Consider the following 18,506-nt stretch of genomic DNA (forward strand, 5'->3'; position numbering starts at 1 on the left):
AATATCATACTCAGTGATGAAAGACTTGAAAGCTCTTCCTCTGAGTTCAGGAACACGGGAAGAATGTGTTAGTTCTGTTCAACATAGTACTACTGGAAGTTCTAAATTGAACAAATGAGCAAGAAAAATAATAAAAGACATTCAGACTGAAAAGAAAGAAGTAAACTTATCTCTGCAGATTCTATGATCTTACATGCAGAAAAACCCTAAGCATAACATTACATAAAAAAAAAACTGCTTAACTAATAAATGAACTTTGAAAAGTAGGATAAAAAGTCAGCACTTAAAAATCAGTTGCATTTTCTACACTAACAATGAACAATCTGAGAAAAATATTACAAACAATTCTATATACAAGTAGCATCAAAAATAATTAAAATACCTAGAAGTTAACATAACCAAGGAGGTGAAATACTTATACAATGAAAACTATAAAACATTGCTGAAAGAAATTAAAGAGGATATAAATAAATGGAAAACATCCCCCCTGTTCATGGATTGGAAGACTTATCATTATTTTTAAAAGTTAGTACTACCCAAAGTAATCTACAGATTCAGTGCAATGCCTGTCAAAACCCCAATAACTTTTTTGCAGGGACAGAAATAGAAAAAAAATCCTAAAATGCATATGGAAGCTTAAGGAACCTCAAGTAGCCAAAACAGTCTTTTAAAAAATGAACAAAGTAGGAAGATTCACACTTCCTGATTTTAAAACTTATTGCAAAGCAATAGTAATAGAAACAATATGTTTTTGGTATAAAAATTGGCATAAAGACCAGTGGAATAGAATCGAAAGCCCAAAAATAAACCCTCGTACAATATGATCAAATGATTTTTGACAGGGGTATCAAGGCCATTCAGTGGAGAAAGTCTTTTCAACAAATGGTTCTGGGAAAACTAAATATCCCAATGCAAAAGAATGAATTTGGACCCTTACCTAACACAATATTCAAAAATTAACTGAAAATGGACTCTAATATAAAGACGTAAAACAATAAAACTCTTAGAAGAAAACAGGGCACGTTTCATGACATTGGATTTGGTAGTGATTTCTTACATATGACACCAAAGGCACAGGCAACAGAAAACAAAAAAAATAGATTGGATTTCATGAAAATTTTAAAAATGTGTGCACTTAAAGACACTATCCATAGAGGAAGAAGGTAACCCACAGAATGGGAGAAAATATTTGCAAATCATGTATCTGACAAGAGACTTATGATATCCAGAATATACAGAGAACTCCTTAAATTCAACAGTAACAACAAAATCAATTTTAAAATGGATTTGAATAGACATTTCTCCAGAGAAGATATGCACATGTTCAGAAAGCACATGAAAGATGTTCAGTATCACTAATCATCAGCGAAAAAATACAAGTCAAACTAGAAGGAGATAATAACACACCCATTAGGATGGCTATTTATCAAAAAAATACAAAATAGCAAGGATGTGGAGAAATCAGAATCCTTGTTCACTATTGGTAGGGACATAAAATGGTAGAGTTCTCATGGAAAACAGTATGGCAGTTCCTTAAATCAATTAAAAATAAAAATTCTGTATGATCCACCAATTCCACTTCTGAATACATAACCCCAAAGAACCTAAAGCAGGAATTGAAACAGCTATCTGTACACCCATATTCATAGCACCATTACTTACAATGGCTAAAATAGGGAAGCAACTTAAGTGTCCATCAGTGGATGAATGTATACACAAAATGTGGTATGTACATAAATTAAATACTATTCAGCCTCCAAGGGAAGGAAATTCTGACACATGCTAGAACATGAATGAACCTTGAAGATCTTGTGCTAGATAAAATAACTCCATTATAGAAAGATAAATACTGTATGGTTCCACTTACATGAAATGCTTAGAGGAGTCAAAATTATAGAGACAGAAAGTAGAACCGATGTTGCCAGGGGCTGAGAAGAAGGGGCAGTAAGAGTTACTGTTTAATTGATACAGAGTTTCAGTTTGGGAAAATGAGAAGAATGCATTGGAGCAAGGAGTAAAATCTGAGGAGATGGTGTGTGGAGGTGGAGAGGAATAGAATGAGGAACCCATTAAGCTATATGTTAATTTAGTCAAGAAGTTCAGCAGAAAGATGAGAAAAGGTCATACTATGTATGTAGGACCATAACTACATTATATTATTTTCCTATGTATTTATGTTAGTTACTGTACTTTTAATCCCCTGCTGTTATATTCTGTTTTAGACTTTGGAGTTAGTGCTTTTTTAGCAACTGGTGGTGACATTACTCGGAATAAAGTGAGAAAAACCTTTGTTGGAACACCTTGCTGGATGGCGCCTGAAGTTATGGAACAGGTACTGGGTCTTTTGTCTTTTTACAGTGATTTGAGTTAGTTTACAAAATTAAAAAGAACTGAGCAGTGTTCGCTTTCGAGTGGTCTGCTAGGTTAGCTTTGGGAAACACGCCTCTGTTCCTTGTTTAAGACTTGGCATCATGCTTAAAAATAAACCCCAAACTCTCGAACTTAGCAAAACATAAATTAATCTCAAGATTTATACAAAGGCAACCTAAGGAATAGTATAATTAAGATTGATTTGATGGCAAATCCTTAGTACAAGTAAAATGACCTGATATTTTTACAGATGACTTTTGAAGGACTAGTTTTCCCCACATCCCTATTTCCTGGTTGTATCAAACAGACTGCAGTTTATGTCACTCATCCCATCACCTTATGGAAGGAAACTGCTAATTCTAGAATCCAGTGCTCATATTTTGCTCCTTGTTTTATTCTCTTTGTGGCATTTGAAACTGTTGACCTTTTCCCCTTTACTCACATTTTTTTAAATTAATTTATTTATTTTAATTGGAGGCTAATTACAGTATTGTAATGGTTTTTGCCATACATTGACATGAATCAGCCATGGGTATACATGTGTCCCCCATCCTGAACCCCTCCTTCCCCATCCCATCCCATCCCTTAGGGTCACCCCAGTGCACCAGCCCTGAGCACCCTGTCTCATGCATCAAACCTGGGCTGGCGATCTGTTTCACATATAATATACATGTTTCAATGCTATTCTGTCAAATCATCCCACTCTTGCCTTCTCTCACAGAGTCCAAAAGACTGTTCTTTACATCTGTGTCTCTTTTGCTGTCTTGCAATAGGGTCGTTGTTGCCATCTTTCTAAATTCCATATATATGTGTTAGTATACTGTATTGGTGTTTTTCTTTCCGACTTACTTCACTCCATATAATAGGCTCCAGTTTCGTCCACCTCATTAGAACTGATTCAAATGTATTCTTTTTAATGGCTGAGTAATACTCCATTGTGTATATGTACCACAACTTTCTTATCCATTCATCTGCCGATGGACATCTAGGTTGCTTCCATGTCCTGGCTACTATAAACAGTGCTGCGATGAACATTGGGGTACATGTGTCTCTTTCAGTTCTGGTTTCCTCAGTGTGTATGCCCAGCAGTATGATTGCTGGGTCATATGGCAGTTCTATTTCCAGTTATTTAAGGAATCTCCACACTATTCTCCATAGTGGCTGTACTAGTTTGCATTCCCACCAGAAGTGTGAGAGGGTTCCCTTTTCTCCACACCCTCTACAGCATTTATTGTTTATAGACTTTCTGTTAGCAGCCATTCTGACTGGCATGCCCTTTACTGACATCTTTAGCTTCCTCATTCTCCTGCTTATTAGGCCATTTCTCTGACTTCTCTCTGGCTTTCCTTCTACTGCCAAGCAACACTGCTTCCCAGCACCTCATCTCTGACTACACATACTTGCTGTTTCTGTCTCTACTTCCCACCTGTTCATTGTTCATTATTTATAAATTGTATCCAGTTGAGTCTTGTTTTTTAAAATTGGGTAGGTATTCCAACTCCCTGTAGGTGTTTTACATAAGTGTCTTATGTCAAACTCCATATGTAGAACTGAATCTACTTTTCACTCTGTTACAATGCCTGTATTGACCTTAGTGTGGGTCGAGACTTCCCACACTAGGGTTATGGAGATGGCTGAGCATGCAGGTACCTGACACTGGGCCTGATGAGATTGGCCGCAATTTATTATTTGCTTGTACACATACCTGGAGGCACAGGACGCTGCATGCCTTACGGGTTTGCACTTAGGAAGGGAATGAACAGTTGCTACAGGAGACAGGCTTTGTAGTATCAAGAAAGTGATGTACCCTTTGGTTTCCCTGTGAAGGTATGATTGGCTTGTTTTCTAAGGGCTGGCAGGGAGCAGAAACCTGCTTCTCAGGAATAAACAGGAACTGCACCTGATCATTTGATAAGCAGGGCTTAGGGCCTAGGGCACATTCTCCTTGGGAGGACAGTGGGGTAGGGAACTTTCACTTAGATCATTACAGGTCCTTCTATTTACTCCATGTTGAGGCAGTATATAATATGGAGCTTTAATTTTAGGTTTCAAACCACACATTCCCAAATCCTGTTTCTGCTCCTATATTGCTTAGGATAGAAAATTAAAATATTTAATTTTATAACATGCTGGTGACAGTATAAAGGAGAGAAATTTGGCAACATATTCATACTAGCAACTTTAAAAATATTCTTACCCTTGTAATTTTTTTCACTCCAAAAATTAAGGTGATAAAATAATATTGTAACATAGGAAATTTAGAAAACAAAAGACTGCCAAACTTTTATTTTTGTTCTAGGTCTTTCTAGTTTTTTCTTTAATAGATTGTATACCTGTTTGTAATAGTATCAACACTTTTGAAGAATATTGTAATCTTCTTTCTTAAGTGCTTTCTCATATTATATCATAGAGTGGTTTTCCATATTTTCATATAGGATTCGTTAATATTGCTTTTAGTTGAATGTATAATGTTTCTCTAAGTGAAAATACAATACTTAACCATTTCCCCATTGATGCTGGACATTCATTCAGTTTTTCCTTTTTTCCTCTTATCAAGTAAATTTAGCTTTTGCCTAGTTTAGATTATATTTTATTAGCTTAAAGTCTGTGGTTCTTGATACATATTAGAAGCTATCTTGAAAGTACTCCTGGGTGTTAAAATAATCTTGTACATCTCTCTGTTCTGTCCAGGTTCGTGGTTATGATTTTAAAGCTGACATCTGGAGTTTTGGGATCACAGCCATTGAACTGGCCACGGGGGCAGCTCCTTACCATAAGTACCCGCCGATGAAGGTGAGGCTGCTATCCATAATACCCTGCCAGCTCATGTCTCAGTTCTCTGTCAGAGGCTCACCTCATGTGACATTCTTTTTTAAGAATTATGTAGATTTATAGTATATGAACAAGTATTTTTATATTAAAAAGCACTATATGAATGTAAGAGTTTATAAAAATAGTAATTGTCCTCATTTACAGTAACTCAGCCATTCATATTAGCATTTTATCCTCCATTTGCATGTAAATAACACACATAGCTGGAGCTCTTGTGTTTGTGGGATCATTTGACATTCTTATCCATTGTATTCTGCCCTGCATTCCTTCTAACTTCTTTAGCAGTTAGAATCTCTCTTAGATATTTGGTATGTAATACTGGGTAGCTTTACATTGTAACTGACCTTATTTGATGACCCACCATCTCCTGACTGTGTAACTAGTTTGATGTTTGGATCTAATCTGTCTCATTTTAGTATGTGTTCCCCACAGACACCTGTGTAGAGCAGCCTCAGTGGGGATGATGATCATGTCTACCTCTTAAGGTTGTTGGAAGAGTTCCATGTTAATAGTAATTATTGCTAACATTCATTGAGCACTCATCTGTGTCACCCACTGTTTTTAAGTGCTTCTTATATGTTAGATCCATGCAAATTGTTCATGTGCCATACATATGTATTATTTTCTTTGTTATTGAATAGAAGTTTGCTTTGTGGTAAGACATTAAACATCTTTTATTTAAAGGCCTGTTACATCCTGAAGAAGTGTGTGTGTGTGCTTAGTTGCTCAGTCGTGTCCAACTCTTTATGATGCCATGGACTGTAGCACACCAGGTTCCTCTGTAGGATTATCCAGGCATGAATACTGGAGCAGGTTGCCGTTTCCTACTCCAGGGGATCTTTCTGACCCGGGGACTGAACCTGTGTCTCTCGCGTCTCCTGCATTGGCAGGCAGGTTCTTTACCAGTAGCGCCACCTGGGAAGCCCCCATCCTGAGGGAGTAGTTACCTAAAATGTAGTTGTTAATCCTAATGTCCCCAACATTAGTAATAAATGAGTTTTTTGTGTTTCAAGATGGTCCTGCCAATACTGTTGGCAACCATTTTCATCTGTGTGACCCCTAAGTGAGAATATGCACATGAATTCTATTTGTCTATTTATAGCTCTAGCCATTGTTTATAGGTTTGCTTGCCCGCTTTACAAAATGCCTTAAAATGCTGAGCACCATTGTGAATTTTTGTCATAGTGATATTCATGTATCTATGTTCTTGGAGCACTTTAGAACCTTTAAAATGTTACTCTGTCCCCTTTAAGGCACTAAAAACGTAGAGAGAGACAAAGTCAGTAAGAATAGTATGAAAAACCTCTCTGTATGTCCATATTCAAAACGTGTGTATATATTTTTTAACCTTTATGTTTGATGGTTGAAAGGTTAGTGATACTCTAAGGCCTTATTTTCTTTTTTTAATTAAATTTATTTATTTTAATTAGAGGCTAATTACTTTACAATATTGTATTGGTTTTGTCATACATCAACATGAATCTGCCACGGGTGTACACGTGTTCCCAATCCTGAACCCCCCTCCCACCTCCCTCCCCATACCATCCCTCTGGGTCATCCCAGTGCACCAGCCCCAAGCTTCCTGTATCCTGCATCGAACCTGGACTGGCGATTCGTTTCTTATATGATATTATACATGTTTTAATGCCATTCTCCCAAATCATGCCCCACTCCCTCTCCCACAGAGTCCAAAAGACTGTTCTATACATCTGTGTCTCTTTTGCTGTCTCCCGTAAAGGGTTTTCGTTACCATCTTTCTAAATTACATATATATGCATTAGTATACTGTATTGGTGTTTTTCTTTCTGGCTTACTTCACTCTGTATAATCGGCTCCAGTTTCATCCACCTCATTAGAACTGATTCAAATGTATTCTTTTTAATGGCTGAGTAATATTCCATTGTGTATATGTACCACAGCTTTCTTATCCAATCATCTACTGATGGACATCTAGGTTGCTTCCATGTCCTGGCTATTATAAACAGTGCAAGGCCTTGGTTTTTTCCTAAAGGTCAAGATTGCTAGGTGTAAATGAATATTCACAAGGTTTTGAAAAGGATTGCTCTTCATAACTGTTAAAAAGTGGGAGGTTATTTTGAGGCGCAAGAAATGGCTTATTCTTGAAAGGAGGTCAGGGAGAAAGATGAGGTTTGCTTTATATTATTGTAGGCAGTGACTCCTGAAATTGTAGCCAGACATACACATGTTAATAACCTATTTGCTCAAAATGAGAAATACTTGCAACCTTAGTAATCCCCTTTTAGTAAATATAAATTAAATCTGAATAGCAAATAATAATTTGATTTTGATTTTAGTTTTGACTTTGTGCTTAGAAAAATGGGTTATGCTTTTATTGAAAAGTCAAACAGTATAGAAAATCACCCCAAATTGCATCATATTAATAGGATATGATTACTTCATATCCTATTCATATCCTTCATATCCTTTGTTACTTATGTCTCTATGCATCAAGATAGTGTGTTGCCCTGTAAGTCAAAGAAGAAAGAGATTCAGGATGGACAGTTGCTGCAGGGAAGGTAGGAAGAGTGCAAACTAAAACGGTTATAGCTTTGTTAACTAGGATATCATCAGTGATTTCTGTGATCGAAGTTTTTGAGGCATTCTTGGAAGAGAAGGCCAGGTTACAAGGGGTCGAGTTGAAACAGAGCTATGAATAGGTAAAGTTAGCAAGGTCACAATTTTGCTGTGGTTTTTTTGTGTGTTTTTTTTTTTTTTTTAAGTTTGCTGGTGTAAGAATTGGATGGAAGACAGGAAGGAAAGATTTCAACTAAAGGACATATAATACAGTGCTGATACAGTTGAGCCTTTGCAGGCACATTCCCCGGGAAGCCAGCTGTCTATAGGATATTATTTATCTGGAAAACACCTAAATAGCTCTAGTTTCCAAACAACTGATCTAGATGTGAACCTTCAGATAATAAAATCTGCTCAGATGTTTGGAGGTTGTCTATATTGAAAAATTGAGGCCACAATATTTGATTACTGAATCTTCAGAAGTTTACAATATGTTGAAAATTCTCACAGGTTTTAATGCTGACACTGCAGAATGATCCTCCTTCTTTGGAAACTGGTGTTCAAGATAAAGAAATGCTGAAAAAATATGGAAAATCATTTAGAAAAATGATTTCATTGTGCCTTCAAAAAGATCCAGAAAAAAGGTAAAATATGAGATAAAACTTATCCTCTTCATCTAATATATAAACCATTGCAGAAGGCTAAGAATCACATGCATACATACATACGTGTGCAGAGAATTCAAAAGAACTAAACTTAAACGTTAAAAAAAATATACACTGACCATTATACTAAATTGAAAATAGTGAATTATATACTTTCTCCCTTCTTTTTAGTATACAGTGCACCCTAAATAGTTAAGCTATTTCTTGGTTAATTTCTTAGAGTTATAAATGTATTTGTTAATGAGCTGCCAAGTTAGTGGGAGGGCTTATTTTTAATTTGCATATAAGAGTTATAAATAAACCAGTATCTTGATGTTCTTTATGATTTTATTAACAGGAGAAATAGCAAATACTATATTTAATGTCAAATAGTCATACTTTCTTCCTTATTAGAAAGGTATTTTAGTTAAGTAGACCAAAAAATCAAAGAGCTTATTATTAACACTAGAAAAATTGAATGGCAGGTGAGTTAAAGAAACATGATCATCTAATGTGTGTATCTATGAATTAAACAGAAGCATAGAAGTTAAAGATTATTGCACATAATCTTTTATCTTTGACGTCAGTCAAAACTCCTGATTTCTAATCTTGGGCCGTGTTCTCACTCTGTCATATTTTTCTGTTTCACGTGGTATATAGACCACTCAGCTTCGTAGCACTAAAAGATTTTTTTGATTTTTCTAAAGCTCAACAAAACTAAAAGGTTTGAATTGACTTCCTTGATCATGTTTTCAGTATATTTAATGGGCTTCAAAATTTACTGTTGCAAATATTGGAAAGGGTAAGAAAAATAGGCAGGAAAGTTCAAACCTGTCATTTTAGAACTTTTTTCCTCTTTCTTAATACACTGGTATTAAAACATAGGGAACAGTTTTGCTTCTCCCAAATTAGTTGACTGAAATAACAGAGTTCTGTTACAAACACTTAGACATTCTGGACAAATCTGTCAAACTTAAAATCATAAGAATAGAGATGAACTTGTAATAAAGGGAGGTCTTCAGATGCCAGAATTAACAAGGAAGCCATAAATCCAAGAATTATAAACTCATCCTGTGGCTGCCTTCAGTGCAACACTGTTCAGTCTAGTAACCTACTGGTTTGGAGTTTTAACTTCCAAGTGGGTACTAAAAATGAGATACAGGGCCCACCCATATGGGTATTTTGAACTGAGATTTCTGCTTAAAGCTAGAACATTGATAAGTATGCATCCTGTGTGAAAGGATAGATCAGAGAACAACAACAACAACAAAAATCTGTCATCACACAAACACAACAGAAATCTTTCCTGAATAATCAAGCCCTCTGACTTCAACACTCCACAGGTTTACAGTCTGAATTTATACCCATATTATCCAGGAACCCACAGGATTAGAAAGTAAAACAGTTATTACTAAGCCAGTTTTGTTTCTGGCAGAAGCAGTCAGAAACTGCACTGTTAGACTACTTCCAACACCCAGGTCGCTGCAATTCTTGCACTGAAGGGATCACAATCCAGAATTATAAACACACAGTGAAACCCCACACTGTGACCTGGAAGCAACATTCGAAGGAATAATGGCCGAGAATGTTCTGAATTGATGAGATATCTGTATTTTCAGGCTAAGGAATTATTGTCCTTGATTCCACGCGGTACCCCTCTTTTTCCACTTGTATACATTGTCATGAAACTAGTGGACACAAATACAAAGAGAAGGTCTTAAATGCAGCCTGAGAGAACAGATCACCTAACTGAGGAATAGCAGGCAGATGGACAAACCACTTCCCCGATAGCAACAGTTAAGGCCAAACACTATAGTGGAACAATGCTGAGAGAAAATAACTGTTAACCCAGAATTCTCTAAATCTAGTCAAACTCATTCACCAGTAAGCATAATTTTTGAAATTATTTGAAATTAATTTCTGAAATAATTTTCAGTCAAAAATTGAGTTTTCCAGTCATGTTTTATCACATAAAGAACTCCTCTGAAGTGTATTTTAGAAAGAGGAAGTGAGCCCATAAGAAAGGAACAAATCATAAAAAACAGTGTTGTTAAACTGTTAAACATACTGAAATTGTGACTGAATGAAAAGTAGGAATGGTAACGTCTGTTTTGAGTTTGCATAGCACTTCACGTTTATTCTGTCTTTTGATTTCTATGAAAGTCCTCTGAGGCCCTGGTTCTCAAGCTTGAGTGCACTTTGGTATCCACCTGCAGAGTTCTAAAAACCGCACCCAGGTTTGCCCCCACGGATTCTGCTGTAACTGTTACAGGGAACAGCCTGGGATTTTTTATATTTGTAAGATAGTTTATTTCTCTCGTGTGGCAGTTCCCATCTGGTATGCCAACTGTATTCCAGGAGGGCAATACAAAACCTAAGCTACCTGCTGCCTTGTTCTTACATAGCTAGATTATGACCCTCATCTCTTTAGTTGAAAGGATTTTTTTTTCACTCCCAGATATTATAATGCACAGCAGTGTTTAAGAACCACTGCTTTTAGGGATTTAGCCAGGTAATACTGAACCTTAGAGAAGTGACTTGTTCAGCGTTTCATGGTAGGTATGTGGCGTCCATCAGGTCCAATTTCTTAAGTGTAGCATTTGTTTATTCTTTATTCTCATACTAGTTTGTGAAGTTGACAACAATGCCTTTACTCAAATGAAGTAAGACTGCACAGTTAAAAACTAAGTTTAGATTAAATTTGGAAACTATACATTACTCTTAGAATCTTCAGTTTTTTAAAGGAAATTGTGAAATTATTTTTTAAGAATATGTAATTACCTAAGTTGAAGACTTACAGGTGATTATGTGGCAGGAAGCACAGTTCTTGATTTGTCAGTTTAAATGTATGTTTTTTGCTTCTTCAAAGTAGATAAAGCCAACTTAGTGGGAAATAATATTAAATAGCAAATATATTGAAAGCCATTAAGAAATCATGCTTCTAAAAGAAACATTTCACTAATGAATTTTTGCAAGAGCCTATAATGTTATCAGAAAACTTCTATTTGAGTTTTTAATTCTGTTCTATGCCTTGTACTGAGCTTTTCCTTTTTGATTTTTAGCAGGTTAAGGACAGTGGAGTGCACTGAGTTTTATCTTGATGTTCAAGAAATCATGTTTTCATTTTTGAAGATGAAAACCCATATTCCACTTCAATTAACTATAAAAACTTTCTTTTCTGGTTTTAGACCAACAGCAGCAGAACTGCTAAGGCACAAGTTTTTCCAAAAAGCCAAGGTAGGACATTCTAACTTGTTTCATGTATTCAGATGATCCTCCTCAAACACCTACATTAGGTTCACTGTTCAGAGGTTGCATTACCTTCAGATGATTATTTCTGGAAGAATGATGGTAGGTCAAATAATTGCTGGGGCCATTATTTAGACAACATATTTAAGATAAATATATTATTCTATAAATTAATTTAAGTATCAGGTAAAACTTAAAACAGGAAAAATTAATATTACCACTATAAATAAAATCTGTGGAAAATTCTGTGAAATATACTGAACTCTAATTTTAGGGTTTACTACTGAATTAGTAAACATCTCATTTCCCAAAGATATGGGATAAATAGGATGTTACTGTAGTTGGGAAATGTGGGACCACAACCTCAAAGGTCGTATGTTAAAGCAAACTTTTCATAGAACCACTTTTCATGGTGGTTCATGCAATACATTAAAGCTTTCTCTCAGTTTATAAAGTCATGGTAGTATTATACTAAAGGATCTTCAGAATGAAAGAATAGAAGCTTTTCTCAAACTTTATAAAAACAGTTACTATACCACATTAATAGTGGTGAATATTTCTATGTCAATTTTTTTGTTCAGTAAAAACTTCTTATGAAAAGAAAACTTATTTTTCCTCTCCAGAATAAAGAATTTCTTCAAGAAAAAATATTGCAGAGAGCACCAACCATTTCTGAAAGAGCTAAAAAGGTAAATGTGGATTTAACTCAATTTTTCTGAGAAATTAGAAGTTTTACTTTTGTGTTTTGAAAGTGTATTTGACTAATGCTATGTTAACAGTATGAATATTACTCATTTTCTTTCAGTCTTTTCTTTAGCATGCTTGATATATTCTTTTAGCAATAGTCTATGCCTCAGTAGTGCTCCGCTTTCAACTGGAATGAAAAAGTATGGTACATAATTAATTCTAAATTGTGTTAAATCACTGTTTGCAACTACCAGAGTGAGTTGGGAAGTTGGGAAGTTTCTTTGCACCATTCAGAAACAATGAAGACACCACTTCACAGCCACCTGAATAACTATAACAAAAAAGACAGTCAATAGCAAGTATTGATAAAGATGTGGAGAAATTGGAATCCTCACCCATTACTGATGGAAATGGAAGATGGTGTGGTCACTTTTGTGGCAGTTTCTCAAAAGACTGAGCAAAGTTACTATATGACCCAGCAAGTCTACTCCTAGCCATACCCAAGAGAACTGAAAATTTGTACACATAAAAATATGTACATGAATGTTCATGGAGGTATTATTCATAGCTAAAATGTGGAAACAAACTGAATGTCCATCTACTGATAAATGGATATATAAAATATCATGAACCTATACAATGGAATATTATTCAGCAGTAATAAGGAATGAAGTACTGATACATGCCATAACATGGATGTACCTTTAAAACATTATGCTAACTAAAAGACATATTCTATGATTCTACTTATGTGAAATATCCAGAACAAGCAAACGTATAGAGACAGAAAGTAGATTACTGATTGCCTGGGACTTGAGCAGATTGTAAGGGATTGGGTAGGACTGCTAATGGGTATGGGATGTTTTGTGGGAAGTGGAAAGAGTGATGAAGATGATTGAAATTTGATCGTACAGATGGTTTTTCAACTCTGAACATACTAAAAATCATTGGATTGTAATACCTTGAATGGATCAGTGTTATGTGAATTATGCCTTAGCTGTTAATTTAAGAAAAGAAGCATTTAGAGAATGGCACTACCACCAACAAAAAGCTCTTGGGAATTGAAAACATTATAGAAAAAATGAAAAAATTCATTACAAAGATTTTAGGGTAAAGTTGAGGAAATTTTCCAGAAAACAGAGCCAAAAAGCCAAGAGACAGAAAAGATGAGAACATTAGAGGATTATTTGAGAAGGCTCAACATTTAAGTAAAAGGAGTTCCAGAAAAGGAAAACAGAAAAACAGAAGAAAAGATATCACTGAAAAATTATTCAAGAAAAATTTCATGAATTTCCAGTTTGAAAGAGCTGAAGTACCCAGCGCAATGAATGGAGGTAGATCAACACTAAAGCACATTACCACAGTAGCTCAGAATGCTGTTGCTGTTCAGTCACCCAGTCATGTCCAGCTCTTTACGACCCCATGGACTGCATGCAGTACGCCAGGCCTCTCTGTCCCTCACCATCTCCTAAAGTTTGCCCTAATTCATGTTCATTGCATCAGCTCAGAATACTGGAGGTGAAAAGATCCTGTAGCCTTCCAGACAACGGGGAAAGATTACAGGTAGAATCAACAGTCATAAGGACCTCAGTAGCATCTCTGGAAAATTCCATGGGCGGAGGAGCCTGGTAGGCTGCAGTCCATGGGATTGCAAAGAGTCAGACACGACTGAGTGACTTCACTTTCACTTTAAACTTTCATGCATTGGAGAAAGAAATGGCAACCCACTCCAGTGTTCTTGCCTGGAGAATCCCAGGGACGGGGGAACCTGGTGGGCTGCTGTCTATGGGGTCGCACAGAGTCGGACACAACTGAAGCGACATAGCAGCAGCAGCAGCAGCATCTCTGGAAGCCACATCACAATGGAGCTTTACGTTGAACATTAGGGAAAAAAAAATATTTTCTAACCCAGAATTGTTTTCTTTTTTTACCAGGCAAACTATTGAGTGTGGGAATGGAATCAAATTATATTTAGAAATGTACAGCTTTAGTAAATACACCAGGCTAATAGTAGAGTTAAGTGCTTAAAGTAAGAATAGGAAAGTCATGTGATTGAGGAAGCATAGTCCTCTGCTTGATAGCGTGAGATCTGAGGTACCAAACCTGGTGTCAGTCTGATGGAACAGATCGCGGGGCTCTGGTGAGAGGCTTCCTCAAGAAGATGACACTGATGAATACCTAATGGATATGAATACGGTGAGAGGAGCTTTACATAACAGAGAATCTAGGGATAAATATGACAAGTAAGAAATAAGCAGGACTTCCCTAGTGGTCCAGTGGTTAAGAATCCACCTACCAATGCAGGGGACAGGGTTTGATCCCTGGTCCAGGAAGAGTCCACCTGCCACAGGCCGACTAAGCTCATGTGCTGCAACTACTCAGCCCACACTTCAGAGCCTGTGCTCCGACTCAGAAGTCCACACACTGCAGCTAGAAAATATCCCCCCTCCTCGCTGCAATTTGAGAAAGGCTGCATGCAGCAACAAAGACCCAAAAATAAATAACTTTTTTTTAAAGAAAGCAAATGTTAACTCCAGGAGAAATAAAAAAGTTCTGCAGGAAAGAAAAGTAATTGTAATATATATGGTTCAACTGTATAGTTTATATAATCATGTATTAATTTACCCAAAATTACAGTGTATCTTGAAAAAAGTAGGGAATTAATAATAGGGTTAAGTTCTCATCTTCTGTAGCAAGAAGTCAATAGATAATTTCTAAAACCAGAAAAGGGGTAATAATAAGAACAGATTACTCAGAGAGATGAATATATATACATTCTAAAAGAATAAGCTAAAATGAATTGAAAGTGGTTGCCTGTGGGAAAGAAGATGAAAGTTAGGGGACTGCTCTTTTTCTTAAGATTTGCACAGCTGTAGTCCTCTTGAACCGACATAAATTGTGATTTTAAAAGTTAAAATTGAAAAAAAAACCATAATCTTCTTTATCTTGAACTTATTTATTTGGAGCTTAAACTGCCCCCATTTTTTTCTTGATGTCTGAAGATAGGAAGCCATTACTCAGACTCCATCTGACTTCACATAAGAGGGATTTGGATGATATGCAGTCTCAGACTGTCAAAGTACTGGGAAAGCCAGTGGTTGTGAGTAAAGACATAGTTGAGATGGGGCACAGAAAGCAAGTGGGGGATCGTGGATGTGACTCTATATGGGAGAATTATTATCTGCTTACTGTGTTGAAGTAATAGAAGGAGAGAGAAATATGGTTGACTTTTCTATCCCGTAAGTGTCAAACACTGCCACAGCCCATGTCTCTCTTCCTAACGAGCAGGTTCGGAGAGTACCAGGCTCTAGTGGCCGTCTTCACAAGACAGAAGATGGTGGCTGGGAGTGGAGTGATGATGAATTTGATGAAGAAAGTGAGGAAGGAAAAGCAGCAATTTCACAACTCAGGGTATGTTTTGTTAAACTATATGCTTTAGCTATAGAGTTCTGTCTTACTGTCTGAAGCCACTTAGATAATACTATATTCTGTGGTTCTGTTCAGCTTAACCAGATAAAATATAAAAAAAAACAGAATATTTTGAACACCTTATTAACAACAGGAGCCCAAGTAAATCTCCATGGAGAGGGGGACTGAAATATCAGTTTTACTCTAATAATATTTAGGGTATATAAAAATGACCTAAATTGAGAAATGAGAACTACAATGTCTGAGATGAAAGTACACTGGATTGGATTAATGGCTGATTAGACATTTCAGAAGAAAAGATTAGTGAACTTGAAAGCCTAACAATTGAAACCTAGTCCCTAAAATTTGTTAACCTTCTATCTGAAGAGGAACAGTGTACCTTATTTTCATTTTGTATATCCCAGATAGTGTGTGTGAGTGTGTTAGTTTTTGTTAGAAATAGACACCAAGACATGAAGTGAGCAAATAATGTTTGAAAAATGGCACTGATAGACTTGCTCAATTCAGGGTTGCCACAAATCTTCAGTTTGTAAAACAAACAAACTATGATATCTACAAAGTACAGTAAAGAAAGCATAGTGCAATAAAATGAGATGGGCCTGTATTTTAAATAATATGTTCCAAAGTTTTCTTGTTTGCATTGTTTCCAGTGTGAAATCTGCTTGTTTACTTACCTTATTCATTTACAAGTCACATTTCTTTTAACTTTGACTGATTTTAAGATTATTTTCTTTATGTATGGTTTTGAGCAATTTGATTATGATATACCTATATATTTTTTCCCCCACATTTCATATTTAGGGTTTATTGAGCTTCTTGAATCTTTGGGTTTACAGTGTTTTTTAAGTTTGGAAAGTTCTCAGCTATCATATTTTCAAATAGTTTTTTCTGTCCTCCCACCTTGAAGAGTCAGATAACATGTATATTAGGCTTAAAGTTGTCTGACTGTTCACTGATCTTTTCACTTTTTTAAAATTCTTTTTTCTTCAGTTTCATTTTGCATAGTTTCTATTGCTAGCCTGTTCATTATTCTTTCCTTCTGCAGTGTTAATCTGCTACTAAGGCCATGCAGTCTCTTTTTCATCTCAGACAGAATGCTAGAATTGTGATTTGGTGTTTGGTTTGGTTGTTAGATACTTAAAAGTTTGATGTGCTGTTTGCTTTTGCATCTTCCATGTCTCTGCTTAACTTTTTGAAGTTATGTAATATAATTATTTTAATGTCCTTCTCTGCTTATTCTAACATCCAGGTCAGTTTGGGGGCTGTTTTGTTTGATTATTCTTTACATTGTGGCTTGAAAGTGTTTTCCCAAGTTGAGTAAATAAAAGTAAAAAATGAAATCAGATAAAATTTGATAGAGTGCCAGGAAGGAGAGAGTTATCCAGAGGAAGAAGCTTAGAGCTTCTCTTTTGAGTACTTAGCAGAATATTTATTGATTACTGTATGTGAAAAAACTACCCATGTGGAGAACAGTGCCCAGCACTCACACAGCCAGCAACAGCAGCCAGACTGGAGAAATTTAAAATTCACAGGGCATTCAGTAGACTTCTTAGTAATGGGGTATAATATATTGCCCTAGACTGAACACTGCTCCAGACCTAACTAAAACGCATCAAAGCAGGATCCAGAAGGATTAAACTGTTTCTAGCAGCTTAACTGTATTCTAGAACAAAGTGTCAAGATTCATAGCAGTACAGAATTAGCATCATGCAACAAGGTGAAATTCAGTGTCTGGCGTCCGATCGAAGTTTACAAGTATGCAGAGTGTCAGGAAAACAGTAGGAGTAAGCACACTTAATGCTCAGCACTTGGTTTCAAATGCTATGCCCTACTAAAAGAACAAAGGTTCACTGGAGAAATGCCTGATTCCACGGCTTACACAGGGAAAATATAAGATAAATCTGGGGTATCTTATTTTGACAGAAAAGGTTTATATTTTTAATAATATAAGAGCCAAGTTGAAGGAGCTCCCACTAGCCAAATTAGGGAGATTTAACCATCAAAATCATAAAGTGTAGAAATAATTATAAATCATTAAAAGACTAGGACTCAGTAGGCCTATACAAATAATACATAGATATATAAATAAATGGGGAGAAAATGATGATATTTCATTACAATAAACTGCCAGTGGTGGTAAATGTAGGAGTGGATGGGGAAATTCATCATTTTATAGCCATCATAAAGCAATCATAAGGATCATCAGTTCAGTTCAGTCTCTCAGTCGTGTCCAACTCTCTGCGACCCCATGAATTGCAGCACACCAGGCCTCCCTGTGCGTCACCAACTCCCGGAGTTCACTCGAACTCACATCCATCGAGTCGGTGATGCCATCCAGCCATCTCATCCTCTGGCATCCCCTTCTCCTCCTGCCCCCAATCCCTCCCAGCATCAGAGTCTTTTCCGGTGAGTCAGCTCTTCACATGAGGTGGCCAAAGTACTGGAGTTTCAGCTTTAGCATCATTCCTTCCAAAGAACACCCAGGACTGATCTCCTTTAGGATGGACTGGTTGGATCTCCTTGCAGTCCAAGGGACTCTCAAGAGTCTTCTCCAACACCACAGTTCAAAAACATCAATTCTTTGGCACTCAGCTTTCTTCACAATCCAACTCTCACATCCATACATGACTACTAGAAAAACCATAGCCTTGACTAGACAGACCTTTGTTGGCAGAGTAATGTCTCTGCTTTTGAATATGCTGTCTAGGTTGGTCATAACTTTCCTTTCAAGGAGTAAGTGTCTTTTCATGGCTGCAATCA

The 18,506-nt window shown here is 36.4% G+C and overlaps 1 protein-coding gene across 3 annotated transcripts in view; it reads left to right on the top strand.

Moving 5' to 3' along the window:
• The window catches only part of OXSR1 (oxidative stress responsive kinase 1), an 87,397-nt gene that overhangs the window by 52,151 nt on the left and 16,740 nt on the right, over positions 1–18,506 (top strand). For all 3 annotated transcript variants that reach the window (XM_086365932.1, XM_086365931.1, XM_086365930.1), the window contains 6 exons: positions 2,223–2,332; positions 5,062–5,163; positions 8,248–8,381; positions 11,570–11,618; positions 12,254–12,319; positions 15,606–15,728. In XM_086365932.1, coding sequence (XP_086222058.1) covers positions 2,223–2,332; positions 5,062–5,163; positions 8,248–8,381; positions 11,570–11,618; positions 12,254–12,319; positions 15,606–15,728 — 584 coding nt within the window. The remainder of the gene's footprint in view (positions 1–2,222; positions 2,333–5,061; positions 5,164–8,247; positions 8,382–11,569; positions 11,619–12,253; positions 12,320–15,605; positions 15,729–18,506) is intronic.

This window comes from Bos grunniens, chromosome 22, assembly GCF_055505025.1.
Source record: "Bos grunniens cultivar Pamir isolate PY7600 chromosome 22, Bosgru_T2T1.0, whole genome shotgun sequence".
In the NCBI taxonomy this organism is placed as follows: domain Eukaryota; kingdom Metazoa; phylum Chordata; class Mammalia; order Artiodactyla; family Bovidae; genus Bos; species Bos grunniens.